General features: G+C 42.5%; 1 protein-coding gene across 2 annotated transcripts; it reads right to left on the minus strand.

Moving 5' to 3' along the window:
- Positions 1–2,589: 2,589 nt before the first annotated feature.
- LOC129837359 (lysosomal-associated transmembrane protein 4B-like) lies at positions 2,590–20,454 on the minus strand. 2 transcript variants are annotated; one of them, XM_055903461.1, is made up of 8 exons: positions 20,167–20,454; positions 19,270–19,381; positions 18,220–18,293; positions 17,726–17,848; positions 17,441–17,539; positions 9,563–9,658; positions 6,155–6,217; positions 2,590–5,001 (listed from the first exon to the last, which is right to left on the minus strand). In XM_055903461.1, the coding sequence occupies exons 1-8, from the start codon at positions 20,257–20,259 to the stop codon at positions 4,915–4,917; spliced, it is 747 nt and encodes a 248-aa protein (XP_055759436.1). In that variant the 5' UTR covers positions 20,260–20,454; the 3' UTR covers positions 2,590–4,914. The 2 variants fall into 2 exon arrangements, with proteins under 2 accessions (XP_055759436.1, XP_055759437.1); XM_055903462.1 differs by lacking the exon at positions 6,155–6,217 and having other exon boundaries at positions 20,167–20,450.
- Positions 20,455–20,859: the final 405 nt, after the last annotated feature.

A 20,859-nucleotide genomic window follows, 5' to 3' on the forward strand; every position in this document is an offset into this window, starting at 1 on the left:
CCCAGAATGGTTTCCATGTCATAGCCGCACAGTACGATTAGGGTTGTGTCCCAAATGGCACATATTGCCTATAATGGTCAAAAGTAGTACACTTTATAGGGAAAAGGGTGCCATTTAAGATGGAATTACAGCTACAATGTATACAACACATTCCAGACCTAAGCTACCAGTGAGGGAGTTCCACAATCTAATACAAAAACATACACCAGTTCCCTTCAGTTTATGAACTGAAATGTAACATTGGCTGCTCCTGGGTGTCTTCCCACAGAGTTATTAATACATGGAACTAAACTCCACTCTGAGTTGAGATGTTTAGATGCTCCAGGTGGTTTGCAGTGATTTAAAGCGGTCTATAATACACAGCAGACTGTTCCTCTGTTATCGCTCCCATAGACCCCTACATACACCCTGCTGCTACACTCAACACACAGCTGTTGACTGTACGGGCCATTCTTGAAGACATACCATGGCTTTAAAAGAAATAGCCATTCCAGAACACATATGTTCTATTTAACTAGGCAAGTCAGTTAAGAACAAATTTTTAGTTATAATGACAGCCTACACCGGGCCAATTGTGCGCTGCCCTACTTGAGTCCCAATCACAGCTGGTTGTGATACAGCCTGTATTTGAACCAGGGTGTCTGTAGTGACACCTCAAGCACTGAGAGGCAGTGCCTTAGACCACTTCACCACTCTGGAGCCTGAGTGATGAGCTGATTACACTGAGTTGTTCCTTAGTCTGTTCACAGGTCTGAGATGTAAAGGAGTACCAGCCATGTTTATGATGACTGTTAGTGACCTGAAGCAAGCAGGGTCACACACTCATGGAACATCAATTCCTGTACAACTACCACAGCTGCACAAGCATTTGGTAAGTGAAAAACCAGTGAAAACAAGAGACACAATGCCAGCACATGCCAGAGATTGATACAACAGTTGTTGCTATTACTCATTGAGTCTGTAATTGAAAATGAACAATAACAATATTTTTTAACCTTTTGTCATGGCCATATTGTATCTTGTCATCTAATGTTGAATCTCAATCAAACAGTCTGTGGAATCTGAATCATGTTTACTATATGTTTACTTCTATTTAAAAAAAAATGTCATCTTCAAGCTCAGATTCTGTGTGGTAAACACTACATCTGTCATGGGTTTTCATGCTGCAGTGTGACAACACTACCTATTGAAAATAACATCAAAATATCAAAGTCTCCTTACCTTAATATCAAAATAAAGTTTTGTGAAAATATCTGTCAGTTATCTAAATTAAAGTGTTTTAAAAAATAAGTAAAGCAGGAAATCCACCTTGGTGAGTCAAGCTGGTGACTGTTGTAGTTGTGCAGTCAGTCAGAGAATATGCAGATGTCCTTTAGTTCTCTCTCTCTATATGCATGTGCAGCAGACTAGCTCCCTCTCCTCTGGGACTGACTGTTTCTGTATTTACTTAGCTGCCTTACCTCAGTCTGGCTCTAACCTGGGGAGGAAAGCCTCCTATTGGAGACATTATGTGGAGAGAAAAAATTGGTGTATGAATCAAATCTTCCTGTTTTCACACAGCAGGTTATCAGTTTAAACTATCATTTCAGTATGTGACTCACAATCAAGACATCTTCAACTGAGCCGACCAAGCATTTTGGTAACCATAAATATGATCTTTGATCAGAAATAGTGATCAATATTCAAACAGATATCCCATCTATTGTTCTTACATCTGACAAATATCATTGTGAAAAGGTGATAAGTGTGTCTACAACTCAACTGTATTGTACCTTTCTCAAAGTAAATTTATTTATTTTACCTTTATTTAACTAGGCAAGTCAGTTAAGAACAAATTCTTATTTTCAATGACGGCCTAGGAACAGTGGGTTAACTGCCTGTTCAGGGGCAGAATAACAGATTTGTACCTTGTCAGCTCGGGGATTTGAACTTGTAACCTTGTACCTTTCGGTTGCAAGTCCAACGCTCTAACCGCTACCCTGCCGCCCCAAATGACAAGCATATTGGTTTTGCCAAATGGTCAGATAGTTCAACTATTGTACTGTGGTCCTGGTCCAATGGCGGTCCAAGCTACAGTGTAAGGAGGTTACTGTACCTGGAAGACATCAGGGTGAACTCCCCACAATGAACAGAAGGAAACAGTAAGGCAGCAGTTTATGGAAAAGGGTCTGAAGCAGTGCTTTCAGTGCTCTTAACGTCAATCATCCTGAAAACAGGCTACCTGTCTTACAATGACAACGTTATGGCCCTAACAGCTCTTAAAGTCAATGGCCAAATAGTTTCCAAGTTTCCTAGAGAATTTCCATTACTCAGGTTTATGAGGTAAGGAAATGATGACAGAATTAGTGCCAGTCGAAGAAAAAACGAGGCCTTTTAGTCCTTGACTTTTCATCTCATAGGCCTACCAATCAGTGACGTAATGTAACACAATAATACTACACTGGATTTGTCTCAAACCCCATTTGAAAAACAGAACCATAGCCCCTGCCTTAGAAGTGATAAAGTGTACAACATAGTAAAATGAGATGCACAGTAAATACAACACACAGCATACTTATGAATCCAAAATAAAAACAAAATACCTGTCCATCAATGAAATGTGTTTTTAATAGACAAATAAATATAACTTCTGTGTCTTTTTATGCTGCTGCAGCAGCAGATGGTTAAATGTGACTGAGTCCTCAGAGGACATCCCCCGTTTGGGGAACAGCTTGCCATTAACTGCATCTGGCAGAGCAGACCAGTCCCCTTACATTGCCTTAATTAAAAAACAAGACCACCACTTTTTCCTTTATTGGAAACAACACAGATATAAGATCAAATGTACAAGTCATAAAACTCAACCTTAAAAATAAAGAAATGTCAACTCAACACAGTCCTGTTGTAATAATTCAGGATAATGACAGTTTTCTATACACACAACTATAACGTACCCAGTAACTTGGTGATATGACTTCTGCTCTTCGATCATCTCAGTTAGATTACAGGCAGGTGCTTTGACTCTTTGTAATCCTTCCTTGCATAGCAACACTTCATACATTCTCTCAGTGCACCCTATCAGAAAGGAAGTTGTTTGTAAAGGCCATCCAACAACCAACAGTGATCATGGGCAGAACAAATAAATATTTTGAGTCAAGGATACAATCCTCAGTTGCCTGTTTCCAGATCTGTATGTGCTTTAGCCAACTCCTCTGACTGCAATCTGACAATGCACATACAGCTCAGGGACCAGCCTAAATCATGGGCAGTAAATATATTTTTTTGGGGGGGTTGCAGTGCCTGATTTGATTTGTGTAGGTCTCTCACAAGTACTTGCTTCATATCAAATCAAACATTATTTGCCCCATGCGCCGAATACAACAAGTGTAGACTTTACCGTGAAATGCTTACTTACAAGCCCTAAGCAACAGTGCAGTTCACGAAGAAGTAAATATTTACCAAGTAGGCTAAAATAAAAAGTAATAATAAAAAGTAACACAAGAATAACAATAACGAGGCTATATACAGGGGCACTGGTACCAAGTCAGTGTGCATAAGTTCAGGCTAATTGAGGTAATCTGTACATGTAGGTGGGGGCGAATTGACTATGCACAGGTAACAAACAAACAGCGAGTAGCAGCAGTGTACAGTGGGGGGGGTCAATGTAAATTGTCCAGTGGCAATTTGTATGAATTGTTCAGCAGTCTAATGGCTTGGGGGGAGAAGCTGTTGAGGAGGCTTTTGGTCCAAGAGGAGGCTTTTGGTCCTAGACCTAGACTCTATAACTTGGGTGACTGGAGTCTGACAATTTTAATGGGCTTTCCTCTGACACCGCCTATTATATAGGTCCTGAATGGCAGGAAGCTTGGCCCCAGTGATGTACCGGGCCGTTCGCACTACCCTCTGTAGTGCCTTACGACCAGATACCGAGCAGTTGCCATACCAGGCGGTGATGCAACCGGTCAGGATGCTCTCGATGGTGCAGCTGTAGAACCTTTTGAGGATCTGGGGACCTATGCCAAATCTTTTCAGTCTCCTGAGGGGGAAAAGGTTTTGTCGTGCCCTCTTCACAACTGTCTTGGTGTGTTTGGACCATGTGGTGTGTTTGGTGATGTGGACACCAAGGAACTTGAAACTCTCAACCCGCTCCACTTCAGCCCCGTCGATGTTAATGGAGACCTGTTCGGACCTTTTTTTCCTGTAGTCAACGATCAGCTCCTTTGTCTTGCTCACATTGAGGGAGAGGTTGTTGACCTGGCACCACACTGCCAGTTCTCTGACCTCCTCCCTATAGGCCATCTCATCGTTGTCGGTGATCAGGCCTTCCACTGTTGTGTCGTCAGCAAACTTAATGATGGTGTTGGAGTTGTGTTTGGCCACGCAGTCGTGGGTGAACAGGAAATACAGGAGGGGACTAAGTACACACCCCTGAGGATGTGTACTTAGACCATGAAAACACGTTTCTGGTGGGTGGCCTTTGAACTAGGACTGACAGTAGAGAACATGTAGAAGTACAGCTTAGTACATGCAAGAAAAATATATATATATATCCTCTATTACACTCACTACTAGCGCTCTCATATTTTAACTCTTTCCTGCTCGATGTTTCAACTGTAGATCAGTGAAAATAAATAATTCCAAACATTATAATGTTAAACAGTATCACAGTAACAGGTAAGTAGTAAGTAAATGTGTATAGGTAAAATTCTCTAGAAAGAATCAGTAGTATTGGGGCCTGGGTCAAATTATTACAAAACATTTTTTATTTTTTATTAAAATACTGCTAACACTACACACCCAGTGTGACAGTTATCAAATGCCAACTATAAAATGCATAACGTATTGGAAAGAAAACATATAATATTTGTTGCCCAGGTCTGGCTGCTGTAGTAACAAGGGGGTCCAGTCCGTCAGCAGAACAGCGTCCCAGGTTCTTCATGCTATGTAGGGTGCCCCGTAGGGGGGAGGAGCGTTCTTGGATGATGGAATAGCCATGGTGTCATCGTATGGGGGTAACAGTACCTGGGGATACAGAATAAAGGGTGATCAAAACCAGAGTCTTCTAATGTGTGACTGACAACAGACATCAAAGTGCTATTTAACTGTTTGACATGGTTTCGAATATATTGGTTTTTGTCACTGGCAAAGACTACAAGCAGTAATATAATAGGCTGCGTATTGGTCTAATTCCAAACAGCAGTTGGTCAAATATACTCTTGAGGATAAAGTGAAAATAGTGTGAGCTCCCGGAAGTGACACGATGGTCATATATAGAGGATGACAGAGGATTTCAAAACAGATCTGTAATGATCTTAAAATAGTCTGGATGGGAGAATAGAGAGATGAGAGAAGATTAAAGAGGGAGAAAGGGAGGCCGTGCATGAATGTGGTACAAGTCTATTGAGAGGCCAAATCTATTGAGAAGGCCATGAATGAATGCGATCCAAGTCTATTGGAGCAGGTCCAGACTGAAATCAGTGAAGTGAAACAGTTTGGATTCCAGGCTGTGACTGTGGTTCTCAGGCAGCAAGGCAAGTCCACTGCAGACCACATTCACATCCTATCTGACTGACATGAGTCAGGTTCAGTCAGCCAGTTCCTCTATGTCTTTGATGAGGTAAAGTAGACCTCCGTCTCAGATGTTCCCTCTTCAGACTACTACACTCTCTCTCTGGGGAACCAACCAAATACTATCATGGGAAATGTCTGGCCATGTGTGTGTGTGTGTGTCTCAGATGTATGTAACCCATCCTGGTTTTCCTACTAACACAGAGACATACTGTAGGCAACATCTATGATTCAATGCATTTTCAATGGACAACACCGGCAGAGGATACTGTAAAATATGGTTAGAGTATGCCATTGTCATCCTCACACACAACAGTAAGGCACTGGTTAGGGGCATAATGGCATGACAGTCCAGACTGGAGTCCATGTCATGGTGGACCTTTCTGATCTCAGACCAATGATGTAACACTACACATTGTGCTTAATGTCCTGAAGCTATACTTCATGGGGTGGTTTCCCGGACACAGATTAGGTCTAGTCCTGGACTAAAAAGCAATGTGTGTCCAGAAAACCGCCCCCTCGGTGGCTCCGCTGAGTCCAGACATACCGACTTTCCTAATGTGGAAGACATCACATCTACAGTAGGCTATCCCCATTATTGTCTTACGTCAGATAGCGCGACTCCATCTGCTCTGATCGAGGGCTTAGCGTCGTGTAGGAGTGACGCCACCTGTCGGAAGGCAACGCAGTGTCCCTGTTTATAATAACCTGTCAATAATACACAGATGGCTGCAGTCTACCTTTATCCATGAAGTGTACACTCAGGCAATCCCCACTATAGATTTGAAAGGAATGGACTGGTGTAGGAAACTCCCTGTAAATCACTTAATCCACAGCATTTAAGTTTAGGAGGGGAGTGAGTGAGTGTACACTTCAGGAGAGAAGTAGGGAATCAGAAAACTATTATACCAGAATATTTTCTGACCACTAGACCTACGGAAAGCATGACATGCAGAATGTTGTTTTTCTAGCACATTTGACTAATGATTTGAATGGTTAAAAAGAGCAGTCTCGTCCAGTCCCTTTATAGCTAAGGTGTTTTACACATAAGAAGCACCAGAAGGGACTCAGCTTCTCTAGACCAAAACATCACGTCATTCCTCTACATCAGGGGTAGGCAATTATTTTTTCTTTAAATAGGCAAGTCAATGAAGTACAAATTCTAATTTACAATGACGGCCTACCAATAGGCAAAAGGCCTCCTGCAGGGACGGTACAACAAAAAAATAAAGTATGACAAAACATACATCACGACAAGAGACACCACTACATAAAGAGAGACCTAAGACAACAACACAACATGGCAGCAACACAACATGACAACAACATGGTAGCAACACAACATGGTACAAAAACTAGATTCCGATTTTTGGTGGGATGGTCTGGGGCGGAACATAAAAATAATTTGTATGCTGCAAATTGACCACAACTAAGCCCAAAAAGAGATTGTATCACATATGTCTATTTGGGGGGGGGGTGGGGGGGTGGAAATACTTGAACAGATTTTAAGCTGAATTCCTGGTGATAAAACTTTTGGGGGTCAGAACAAAGAAAACTTTGAAAACTTGCAAGACGGTTTTGGCCCGCGGGCCACACTGTACCTGACCTGTGCTCTACATGTTCAAAACAAATCATGAGCATCATGAGCCATTCGTAGTGGCTTTGAATTTAAGGTTTATATTCTGGGCACAAATACATATCCAATTTACATAAACCTACTTCATCCCTTTTGGATATCAAACTCTTGTCAATTGCAACATTATATAGTGACACATTATACTGGTAGAACAAAAAGTCCTGATAATGGTATTGTTCTGACTCTCATCGTAGAGGTACAAACACTGTTGACAACCCCTCACTCTCCTCTCCTACACCTGAATTGTGACATCACACAGTAATCCTCTTCCCCCAGGCTAGCTGGATGAGCAGTGCTGCAATGATCTGACAGCTAAACCAGATCCTCCCCTCGCTAACGCCATGTTTTCAGGCTGCATTTCTCCCCTCCCCTTGTTCACCATTGGATAACGTGTTGTAATATCTGCAGCGGAAGCAGAGGATAAGCGGCCAGGTGGCCACGCTTGGGCTATATGATACCAGTAGGAGAGAGAGAGAGAGAGAGAGACAGACCGAGAGCTTTTCATTGAGTAGGTGGCCAATGTACTGTAGCCATATTAATGAGTTTGCCAGTGTGGAATTTTTTCCGGGCTCATCCAAGCAAAGCCTCTTACTACAGCCCAACTGACTACAACTTTATACTCCCTTCCTACTCTGACATGATGGCTTTAATGTTGGAATGCTCTCTCCCTCACTGTCTTGAGGGGAACCTAACCTACGCATAATATGAACCTGATCAGTGACCTATAATAAGTGAATCATTTTTCCATTGGTTATGAGGTTTCTATGTTTTCTTTGTAAACACACAATAGCATCACACCAAGATAAGATAAATGCTTTATGATAGATTTATGATTTGTACTTTCTCCAGAATGCAAAGCACAAAGCAGAGGGAGTTAATGAAGAAGGGAGGGATAGGTAATTATAGAATAGATGAGATGTCACTACATCACTACTCTGGACGGTTCTGACTTAGAATATGTGGACAACTACAAATACCAAGGTGTCTGGTTAGACTGTAAACTCTCCTTCCAGACTCACATCAAACATCTCCAATCCAAAGTTAAATCTAGAATTGGCTTCCTATTTCACAACAAAGCATCCTTCACTCATGCTGCCAAACAGACCCTTGTAAAACTGAACATCCTACCGATCCTCGACTTCGGCAATGTCATTTACAAAATAGCCTCCAATACCCTACTCAATAAATTGGATGCAGTCTATCACAGTGCCATCCGTTTTGTCACCAAAGCCCCATATACTACCCACCACTGCGACCTGTACGCTCTCGTTGGCTGGCCCTCGCTTCATACTCGTCGCCAAACCCACTGGCTCCAGGTCATCTACAAGACCCTGCTAGGTAAAGTCCCCCCTTATCTCAGCTCGCTGGTCACCATAGCAGCACCCACCTGTAGCACGCGCTCCAGCAGGTATATTTCTCTGGTCACCCCCAAAACCAATTCTTCCTTTGGCCGCCTCTCCTTCCAGTTCTCTGCTGCCAATGACTGGAATGAACTACAAAAATCTCTGAAACTGGAAACACTTATCTCCCTCACTAGCTTTAAGCACCAGCTGTCAGAGCAGCTCACAGATTACTGCACCTGTACATAGCCCATCTATAATTTAGCCCAAACAACTACCTCTCCCACTACTGTATTTATTTATTTTGCACCCCATTATTTCTATCTCTACTTTGCACATTCTTCCACTGCAAATCTACCAGTGTTTAACTTGCTATATTGTATTTACTTCGCCACCATGGCCTTTTTTTGCCTTTACCTCCCTTATCTCACCTCATTTGCTCACATTGTATATAGACTTCTTTTTCTACTGTATTATTGACTGTATGTTTGTTTTACTCCATGTGTAACTCCGTGTTGTTGTATGTGTCGAACTGCTTTGCTTTATCTTGGCCAGGTCGCAGTTGCAAATGAGAACTCGTTCTCAACTTGCCTACCTGGTTAAATAAAGGTGAAATAAATAAATTAAAATGTATCATATGAATACAAAGAGATATATTATGATAGTACAGCACTGGTAAATGTCTAGATTGTTTCAACTTTGCAAGCAAAGGGTTAGAGTGAATAACAGAAACAGTACATTTTTCAGCTGCTGTTTGAGTTGGAAATTACAACATAATATTGTAGGAGTAAAAGCAATGTCAATATTTGTGGATACACATAACTGTCAAAAAGGTAGCTAGCATTCAGAGGTGGTTTGTCTGGAGTATATGTCAGTTTCTTCAAACCCAACTAACTGAACAGAGGAAATTTCATTACACTGTAGTAACTACAGCAGACTAGTATAAAATACAAAAACGAACCCACCATCTTATAATGTAGGACTTGTCATTCATGTACTGTACAGCAATTGAAAGAGATGCTTGTATCCTGTGACTTACCGTGGTGTCATTAGTAGTGACGTATATCAGGACTTCTGTGGTGCTTCTTGCACGCACATACCGGTAGCAGTTCCACACACACACTATCAGGTATGCCTGCAAAGGGAAAACCATTATCAAAGACATAAAAGAAAATAACTTTATCAACAGCTGACATGATTTAAAGGTACAGTATCTGTTAAAGGCTCAATTTAATCCAAAGGGGTACTGTATAATTAATTCAGAAAGTGTTAAGACTCAATCTCTAGCCCAATGCAGAGGGGATTCATTCATTCAAAAAATTACAAGACTCAATGTCCAGTCCACTGCAGAAAGGTATAGTACAGCTCATTCAGGAGAGTGGTACAAAAACAAGCTCTCATTGTTCCCTGACATCATCATGCTCAGTGAGCAGTACAGTAGCTTTCTGGGGGTTCTGTCCTGTCCAGCCAAACAACACCATCTGGTAAAGCAGTTGGCTCCTATAAGACAGACTGGGACTGAGCTCAGCTGTATATATACACAGTGCATTCGGAAAGTATTCAGACCTCTTGACTTTTTCCACATTTTCTAAAATTGATTAAATTGTGTGTGTGTCCCTTCGTCAATCTACACACAATACCCCATAATGACAAAGCAAAAACTGGTTTTTAGAATTTGCGCACACACACACATATACAGTGGGGAGAACAAGTATTTGATACACTGACGATTTTGCAGGTTTTCCTACTAAAGCATGTAGAGGTCTGTAATTTTTATCATAGGTACACTTCAACTGTGAGAGATGGAATCTAAAACAAAAATACAGAAAATCACATTGTATGATTTTTAAGTAATTAATTTGCATTTTATTGCATGACATAAGTATTTGATCACCTACCAACCAGTAAGAATTCCGGCTCACAGACCTGTTAGTTTTTCTTTAAGAAGTCCTCCTGTTCTCCACTCATTACCTGTATTAACTGCACCTGTTTGAACTCGTTACCTGTATAAAAGACACCTGTCCACACACTCATTCAAACAGACTCCAACCTCTCCACACTGGCCAAGACCAGAGAGCTGTGTAAGGACATCAGGGATACAATTGTAGACCTACACAAGGCTGGGATGGGCTACAGGACAATAGGCAAGCAGCTTGGTGAGATGGCAATAACTGTTGGCGCAATTATTAGAAAATGGAAGAAGTTCAAGATGACGGTCAATCACCCTCGGTCTGGGGCTCCATGCAAGATCTCACCTCGTGGGGCATCAATGATCATGAGGAAGGTGAGGGATCAGCCCAGAACTACACGGCAGGACCTGGTCAATGACCTGAAGAGAGCTGGGACCACAGTCTCAAAGAAAACCATTAGTAACACACTACGCCGTCATGGATTAAAATCCTGCAGCGCACGCAAGGTCCCCCTGGTCAAGCCAGCGCATGTCCAGGCCCGTCTGAAGTTTGCCAATGACCATCTGGATGATCCAGAGGAGGAATGGGAGAAGGTCATGTGGTCTGATGAGACAAAAATAGAGCTTTTTGGTCTAAACTCCACTCGCCGTGTTTGGAGGAAGAAGAAGGATGAGTACAACCCCAGGAACACCATCCCAACCATGAAGCATGGAGGTGGAAACATCATTCTTTGGGGATGCTTTTCTGCAAAGGGGACAGGACGACTGCACAGTATTGAGGGGAGGATGGATGGGGCCATGTATCACGAGATCTTGTCCAACAACCTCCTTCCCTCAGTAAGAGCATTGAAGATTGGTCGTTGCTGGGTCTTCCAGCATGACAACAACCCGAAACACACAGCCAGGGCAACTAAGGAGTGGCTCCTTAAGAAGCATCTCAAGGTCCTGGAGTGGCCAAGCCAGTCTCCAGACCTGAACCCAATAGAAAATCTTTGGAGGGAGCTGAAAGTCCGTATTGCCCAGCGACAGCCCCGAAACCTGAAGGATCTGGAGAAGGTCTGTATGGAGGAGTGGGCCAAAATCCCTGCTGCAGTGTGTGCAAACCTGGTCAAGAACTACAGGAAACGTATGATCTCTGTAATTGCAAACAAAGTTTTCTGTACCAAATATTAAGTAATGCTTTTCTGATGTATCAATACTTGTCATGCAATAAAATGCAATTGAATTACTTAAAAATCATACAATGTGATTTTCTGGATTTTTGTTTTAGATTCCGTCTCTCACAGCTGAAGTGTACCTATGATAAAAATTAGACCTCTACATGCTTTGTAAGTAGGAAAACCTGCAAAATCGGCAGTGTAACAAATACTTGTTCTCCCCACTGTGTATATATATATATATATATATATATATATATATATATATATATATATATATATATATATACACACACATATGTATATACATACACACACACATTGACATACATTTAACAAACACACGTGTGTGCGTGTGGCGTGCATGCGTGCGTGCATATATATAGTTGGAGTGAGAAGTTTACATACACCTTAGCAGAATACATTTAAACTCAGTTTTTTACAATTCCTGACATTTAATCCAAGTAAAAATTCCATCTTAGGTCAGTTAGGATCACCACATTTTAAGAATGTGAAATGTCAGAATAATAGTAGAGAGAATGATTTATTTCAGCTTTTATTTAATCCATCACATTCCCAGTGGGTCAGAAGCTTACATACACTCAATTAGTATTTGGTAGCATTGCCTTTAAATTCTTTAACTTGGGTCAAATGTTTCGGGTAGCCTTCCACAATAAATTAGGTGAATTTTGGAACATTCCTCCTGACAGAGCTGGTGTAACTGAGTCAGGTTTGTAGGCCTTCTTGCTTGCACACGCTTTTTCAATTCTGCCCACAAATCTTCTATAGGATTGAGGTCAGGGCTTTGTGATGGCCACTCCAATATCTTGACTTTTTTTTGTCCTTAAGCCATTTTGCAACAACTTTGGAAGTATGCTTGGGGTCATTGTCCATTTGGGAGATCCATTTGCGACCAAGCTTTTACTTCCTGACTGATGTCTTGATGTTGCTTACATATATCAACATAATTTTCCTGCCTCATGAAGCCATCTATTTTGTGAAGTGCACCAGTCCCTCCTGCAGTAAAGCACCCCCACAATATGATGCTGCCACCCCCGTGCTTCTCGGTTGGGATGGTGTTCTTCGGCTTGCAAGCCTCCCCCTTTTTCCTCCAAACATAATGGCCAAACAGTTCTATTTTTGTTTCATCAGACAAGAGGACATTTCTCCAAAAAGTACGATCTTTGTCCCCATGTGCAGTTGCAATCCGTAGTCTAGATTTTTTATGGCGGTTTTTGAGTAGTGGCTTCTTCCTTGCTGAGCGGCCTTTCAGGTTATGTCGATATAGGACTTGTTTTACTGTGGATTATGATACTTTTTTACCTGTTTCCAACAGCATCTTCACAAGGTCCTTTGCTGTTGTTCTGGGATTGGTTTGCACTTTTCGCACCAAAATATGTTCATCTCTAGGAAACAGAACGTGTCTCCTTTCTGAGCGGTATGACGGCTGCGTGGTCCCATGGTGTTTATACTTGCATACTATTGTTTGTACAGATGAACGTGGTACATTCAGGTGTTTGGAAATTGCTCCAAGGATGAAGCAGACTTGTGGAGGTCTACAATTTTTTTTCCTGAGAGCTGATTTCTTTTGATTTTCCCATGATGTCAAGCAAAGAGGCACTGAGTTTGAAGGTAGGCCTTGAAATACATCCACAGGTACACCTCAAATTGACTCAAATGATGTCAATTAGCCTGTCAGAGGCTTCTAAAGCCAAGACATCATTTTCTGGACTTTTCCAAGCGGTTTAAAGGCACAGTCAACTTAGTGTATGTAAACTTCTGACCCACTGGAATTGTGATACAGTGAATTTCAGTGAAATAATCTGTCTGTAAACAATTGTTGGAAAAATTACTTGTGTCATGCAAAGTAGATGTCCTAACCGACTTGCCGAAAGTATAGTTTGTTAACAAGAACTGTGTGGAGTGGTTGTAAAACGAGTTTTAATGACTCCAACCTAAGTGTATGTAAACTTCTGACTTCAACTGTATATATATATAAATATATATACACTGCTCAAAAAAATAAATGGAACACTTAAACAACACAATGTAACTCCAAGTCAATCACACTTCTGTGAAATCAAACTGTCCACTTAGGAAGCAACACTGATTGACAATAAATTTCACATGCTGTTGTGCAAATGGAATAGACAAAAGGTGGAAATTATAGGCAATTAGTAAGACACCCCCAAAAAAGGAATGGTTCTGCAGGTGGTGACCACAGACCACTTCTCCGTTCCTATGCTTCCTGGCTGATGTTTTGGTCACTTTTGAATGCTGGCGGTGCTTTCACTCTAGTGGTAGCATGAGACGGAGTCTACAACCCACACAAGTGGCTCAGGTAGTGCAGTTCATCCAGGATGGCACATCAATGCAAGCTGTGGCAAAAAGGTTTGCTGTGTCTGTCAGCGTAGTGTCCAGAGCATGGAGGCGCTACCAGGAGACAGGCCAGTACATCAGGAGACGTGGAGGAGGCCGTAGGAGGGCAACAACCCAGCAGCAGGACCGCTACCTCCGCCTTTGGGCAAGGAGGTGCACTGCCAGAGCCCTGCAAAATGACCTCCAGCAGGCCACAAATGTGCATGTGTCTGCTCAAACGGTCAGAAACAGACTCCATGAGGGTGGTATGAGAGCCCGACGTCCACAGGTGGGGGTTGTGCTTACAGCCCAACACCGTGCAGGACGTTTGGCATTTGCCAGAGAACACCAAGATTGGCAAATTCGCCACTGGCGCCCTGTGCTCTTCACAGATGAAAGCAGGTTCACACTGAGCACATGAGCACATGTGACAGAGTCTGGAGACGCCGTGGAGAACGTTCTGCTGCCTGCAACATCCTCCAGCATGACCGGTTTGGCGGTGGGTCAGTCATGGTGTGCGGTGGCATTTCTTTGTGGGGCCGCACAGCCCTCCATGTGCTCGCCAGAGGTAGCCTGACTGCCATTAGGTACCGAGATGAGATCCTCAGACCCCTTGTGAGACCATATGCTGACACATGCACATTTGTGGCCTGCTGGAGATCATTTTGGAGGGCTCTGGCAGTGCACCTCCTTGCACAAAGGCGGAGGTAGCGGTCCTGCTGCTGGGTTGTTGCCCTCCTACGGCCTCCTCCACGTCTCCTGATGTACTGGCCTGTCTCCTGGTAGCGCCTCCATGCTCTGGACACTACGCTGACAGACACAGCAAACCTTCTTGCCACAGCTCGCATTGATGTGCCATCCTGGATGAACTGCACTACCTGAGCCACTTGTGTGGGTGTAGACTCCGTCTCATGCTACCACTAGAGTGAAAGCACCGCCAGCATTCAAAAGTGACCAAAACATCAGCCAGGAAGCATAGGAACTGAGAAGTGGTCTGTGGTCACCACCTGCAGAACCATTCCTTTTTTGGGGGTGTCTTACTAATTGCCTATAATTTCCACCTTTTGTCTATTCCATTTGCACAACAGCATGTTACATTTATTGTCAATCAGTGTTGCTTCCTAAGTGAACAGTTTGATTTCACAGAAGTGTGATTGACTTGGAGTTACATTGTGTTGTTTAAGTGTTCCCTTTATTTTTTTGAGCAGTGTATATATATATATATAGAGAGAGAGAGAGAGAGAGAGAGCGATAACATTTACATACGTTTTCAGACCCTTTACTCAGCACTGTGTTGAAGCACCTTTGGCAGCGCTTAAAGCCTTGAGTCTTCTTGGGTATGATTCTACAAGCTGCAGATTCTCTCAAGCTCTGTCAGGTTAGATGGGGAGAGTCGCTGCACAGCTATTTTCAGGTCGGGTTCAAGTCTGGGCTCTGGCTGGGCCACTCAAGGACATTCAGACAATTGTCCCGAAGCCACTCCTGCGTTGTCTTGCCTGTGTGCTTAGGTCATTGTCCTGTAGGAAGGTGAACCTTCGTCCCAGTCTGAGGTCCTGAGTGCTCTGGAGCAGGTTTTCATCAAGGATCTCTCTGTACTTTGCTCCGTTCATCTTTTCCTCGATCCTGACTAGTCGCCCAGTCCCTGCCCCTTAAAAACATCCTCACAGCATGATGCTGCCACCACCATGCTTCACCGTAGCGATGGTGCCAGGTTTCCTCCAGACGTGACACTTGGCATTCAGGCCAAAGAGTTCAATCTTGGTTTCATCAGACCTGAGAATCTTGTTTCTCATGGTCAGAGTTCATTAGGTGCCTTTCGGCAAACTCCAAGTGTTGTCATGTGCCTTTTACTGAGGAGTGGTTTCCGTCTGGCAACTCTACCATAAAGGCCTGATTGGTGGAGTGCTGCAGAGATGGTTCTCCTTCTGGAAGGTTCTCCCATCTCCACAGAGAAACTCTGGAGCTCTGTCAGAGTGACCATCGGGTTCTTGGTCACCTCCCTGACCAAGGCCCTTCTCCCCAGATTGCTCAGTTTGGCCGGGCATCCAGCTCTAGGAAGAGTCTTCGTGGTTCCAAACTTCTTCCATTTAAGAATGATGGATGCCACTGTGTTCTTGGGAACCGTCAATGCTGCAGAAATGTTTTGGTACACTTCCCCAGATCTGTGCCTCGACACAATCCTGTCTCAGAGCTCTGGGGACAATTCCTTCGACCTCATGGGTTGGTTTTTGCTCTGACATGCACGGTCAACTGTGGGACCTTTTATAGACAGGTGTGTGACTTTCCAAATCATGTCCAATCAATTGAATTTACCACAGTTGGACTCCAATCAAATAGTAGAAACATCTCAAGGATGATCAATGGAAACAGGATGCAGCTGAGCTCAATTTCGAGTCTCATAGCAAAGAGTCTGAATACTTATGTAAATAAGGTATTTCTGTTTTTTAATTTTTAAGAAATGTGCAAACATAAAAAAAAAAAAACGTTTTGCTTGCCATTATGGGATATTGTGTGTACATTGATGAACATTTTTTATTTAATACATTTTACAATAAGGCTGTAACGTAACAAAATGTGGAAAAAGAGAAGGGGTCTGCATACTTTCCAAATGCACTGTATATCACACTGCACACACCACTTTAATGAATTGACACCTGTCACTTTTACGGGCTCTTCAACAATGTAAAGTAAAAACTGTAGACCTCCATATGGTATATACTGTCTATAGACATTCTGTAAGTGATTCCAAAATACATTACTCAATGTGCTAAACTCATATACAATCATCAATCCTCTGTGGATGATATGCTGGTAGAGGTAGCAACATCTATACAGAACAATTATCACTCACTGACAGCTGAGCTATGTATCAACCCTTCCTTTTGGATTGAACCAGAAGTAATAGAAACGTGTGGTCATCCTCATTATTATAGCATATTTGCATTAAGATGGCCTCAGTAAAGCATCTCCACAGTTTTACATGGTGACACAAAGCCTTACTGAAGTCTATCAAAATAAACCACATTCTCTTTCTCTCAATCTGTTTCCCTCCTTTTGGATGGTCTATGGAGCTCTGTAGCAGCAGCCTAATAGAACTAGCGGGCCATTTAGAGGGGCTTTTACAATGCCATGAAACAGAGTTGTATAGTGTGGTGGGAAGTTGGCAGTTGGCATCATCTGACAGTTTGTCAGAGCTAATGTGAAAGCTCTCTAATCTGAATGGGCCAAGAGCAACACTGACGAGGGTACTGCCTCAATGGCTCCCATTATAGTGTTATGAAAACACCAGCCTTGTGAAACGGCTCCTGACAGACTTTTGAACCACTGCAGGACCCTCTGTCTGTCCCCAAGGGTTTCTGCCATAAAAATAACCTGAATACCTTCCTCAGATGAGCACCATTATCCTCTCTCACACAGCATAAGCACTATTTTGTCACTCATACAGTAAGTAACGAAAATGATACAATGTGTGTGTCAGTTCAGTAGCAGTTACTTTGAAGGTGAGGATGCATCCGATGAAGAGGAGCACGATGAAGACCAGGCACACGTTGCTCATGGCCATGATGTCCTCTTTGTAGGGGAAGTTCTCAGGCTGTGAGGGTGACACCAGACAGTCAGAATCAGCTGCAGTGAGATTGGGGGTAAAGAGTGTGGTGGCTACATCCAAAATGGCACCCAATTCCTTATATGGTGCACTATCTAGTGCATTATACAGGCAATAGAGTGTCATGTCAGGCACTTTATTAGAATAAGAGTTTGACTTTGGAGTCCTTCTTACCAGCTGTTGGAGGTAATCTTGTATGGTGTTGGGGTAGACCACAATACTAACAGCCACCAGGGTGTTCAGTGCACAGTCAAAGACTTGGTAGCAGAAGAATGGGATGATCCAAGCAGCATGTTGCTGAAACAGGAAAAACAGTTTTATGTTAGTCATGAGGGAATAGCACCTGAAGAGCTGCAGCAAAGACTAATATATCTATCTGAAAAACGAAGATTCAAACAAAATGTTTTGACCGATGCATTAAACGTAAATCAATGTGTTTCTGGTGGGAGGTTTGGTGAACTTACTCTAGTGGGACCCAGCCATTCAAGACCATGTCTGTAAATCTTGATTTGAAAGTTGTTGTTTTTTTAACTACATTTGGACAATAAAGTTTAAACGATATTTGGATGATCCTCCTAGTGTCTTAATCTGTATTCATTCTTATGAGAGCAGACATAGTATACCAGTACAAGCAACAGCAGAACGCTTTTGACGTGACGTTTGCTTACCTTATAAGCACCGTAGGTCGCCATCCCAGAAATTAGTATCATCAGCAACGAGATCGCTGAAGCAATACACATGTCTGGAATAGAAGGGAAATCATACTGTATACAAGGTCTGCATTAAAATAAATTAATAACCGTAGCAAATGTTGAAAAAAATCACTTGGTGTTTTGTCCTTGGATGGTGATTGAATTAATCTCACAGTAATTTATAAGTTTATAATAAACTCAGCTCATTCCTAGTTTGACACAGATTATGTAAAAATGCTCTGTGTAGATGTGACCTGATCTTGATACCATGACATTGAGTGGATTTCACAGAAAACAAAAATACTATGTTGCAAACTGTCAGCGTCACAGTAATCCTGTCCATCTGTGCACAGCCCAGAGAACACAGTAGTCTGCTCCAACAGAACAGAACAAAAGCCAGTCTGCTTTAGTTCTGTAACTAGCCTGAACTGAATCACTGCCTGCCTTGTAGAAATGTGCCATTCCACCTATCATGGCACATTGACTTGAACAGGGATGGCCGTTCTAGTAATTATATTTCTATGGCCTGCCTAATGCAGGGCCAGCTGGACCAACGGCAAAAGGGATCACAGGATGGCTTAATCTGACCGGAACTGGGTCAACTCAGTCAGTTTCAATCAGACACTACTGTACCGACAGCCAGTGGCAGACATGTCAATTTGGCCAGCATATGCCGCTACAGTTCACTTCCAACCTGGGCAAGACCTAGCAAGTTTGCGAAAATACACAACACAGCTGAACATTAGACATGCATGCCCACGGACAGAGATTTGATTTGCTTTATTGTGAAGTGAGAGAAATACTGACTATTGGCTGCTTTCAATTATATAAAGTGATTTATAAAACCAGTAGTTTTGGCATTGATATGTAACGCCATAGTAGTTTCCATCATTGTCATCACATACACTCTGAGAGGAGTTGGCTAGAGCACAAACACACTGGCCCGTCAGGCTACTAAGGAGTTGTGGGCAGGCCTATGCAACGTCACACACATCTATCCCAGACATAAAGCTGTAGGCTACTTACTGGCGTCATCCATGTCATCCAAGTCGTTAGCCAGCTCAGCGCTGGTCAGATGGTACTGGTCAGGATCACCCAGGGCCGTGACGAGGATGAGCAACACCACCGCATTGATCAGCTAAAGGACATAAGGACATTTTGACTGACAAACAAGATAGGAACACGATACACATGAATAGATCAACGTTAGGGAAAGGTTCAACCACAACATGACGGAAAGGTTCCACAAGCATTTGATGGCATTAATCAGCTAATCTCAAAGACATAAAGACCAGTCAGACTGACAGGAGGATACAGACTAATAGCTCAGCCTCTATAAATGGGATAACTAATTCACCCAAATTACTTTATTATATGATTCCTTACTTAGGAACTATTTGGCTGGGTTCCAGGTAAGGAAACAGTAATTGTATAATTTGAGTGAACCACCTCTTTAACTCAGCAATGTAGGCTGACATTCAATTTAATGTCAACATGATGGAAAGACTCCACAAGGATAGAGATAGTGCGTTAACCTTTAAATTAATTATACATATGCCTAGGCCCTATGTGCATAATGGAAAAGTAATTATTGCCATAGCCAAAAGGCTTCTTTCTACGTGACACAAGACCTGTAACCTGTCCTGAAGGGCTGCGTGTACTGAAAAATGTATGAACGTTTAATCCCCAATGATGTTAGGTTACGTTGACACTTTAGAGGAATAACTTGTTCGTCCATAATTAACAAAACAATCCATTAAATAAATGTTATCACGTGCAGCCAATCACAATGAAACTACTTTCTGCTGGATAAACATAACTTAACATGGAAAAACGTCCTACAAATAATAACATACCGTTTTTGTTGTTTGTTGAGCCTATCTAAATAGTGGTATGTGAATAATAGCGACTGTGGATGCTCACCATATACCAAACACCCAGGATAACTGTGCCCGTGCGGACATGACAGCACAGGCAGCATCTAGTGGAATGCCATCGGTCCCACAGGGAAATCATATTGTACAATCCGAGGAGGCACTTCACAGATATCAGTATCTGTTAATGATAAACAATCCAAATAGATCGACGTGAATTTCTTCTCCGGCGCGCGCGGTGTCGTCGGCAATTCGTGATAAAAGCCTCACGGCGGCTCTAGTGATCAACTCAGGCAAGTAGCAAACATTGGAACATGTGACCTGAGCTAGATAGGATCAAGAGCCGGTGATGTAACTAGTTTCGAGAATAGTGTTCCCGTCATCCCTCACCAACGCCGGGAAATTTAAATAGTTACACTGTAGCTGCCTGCTATGTTTATTGGGATATGTTGAATAAGAATATTCACGCTTCACAATAGTGCCTTTATGATCTTTATGGTAGAAATTCACACAAAGGGCATATTTGATTCTATTGCATTTGGAACATTCTGACAATAAAGACAGAGGTAAAGGACAAGTATCAAACACATTAATTTAAATAATTCAACCTAGACATTACTTTCCCCACTCAGGAAAAATGGAAGCAATTCACGTTACATTTCCAGAGGAAGAAAGACTAGTGGAGAAAGAGTCAGGGTGCAGAATAAACATGGTCCAACATAGGACACAATCAACACATTAA

The sequence above is a fragment of the Salvelinus fontinalis genome, chromosome 38 (genome assembly GCF_029448725.1).
Source record: "Salvelinus fontinalis isolate EN_2023a chromosome 38, ASM2944872v1, whole genome shotgun sequence".
Lineage (NCBI taxonomy): Eukaryota > Metazoa > Chordata > Actinopteri > Salmoniformes > Salmonidae > Salvelinus > Salvelinus fontinalis.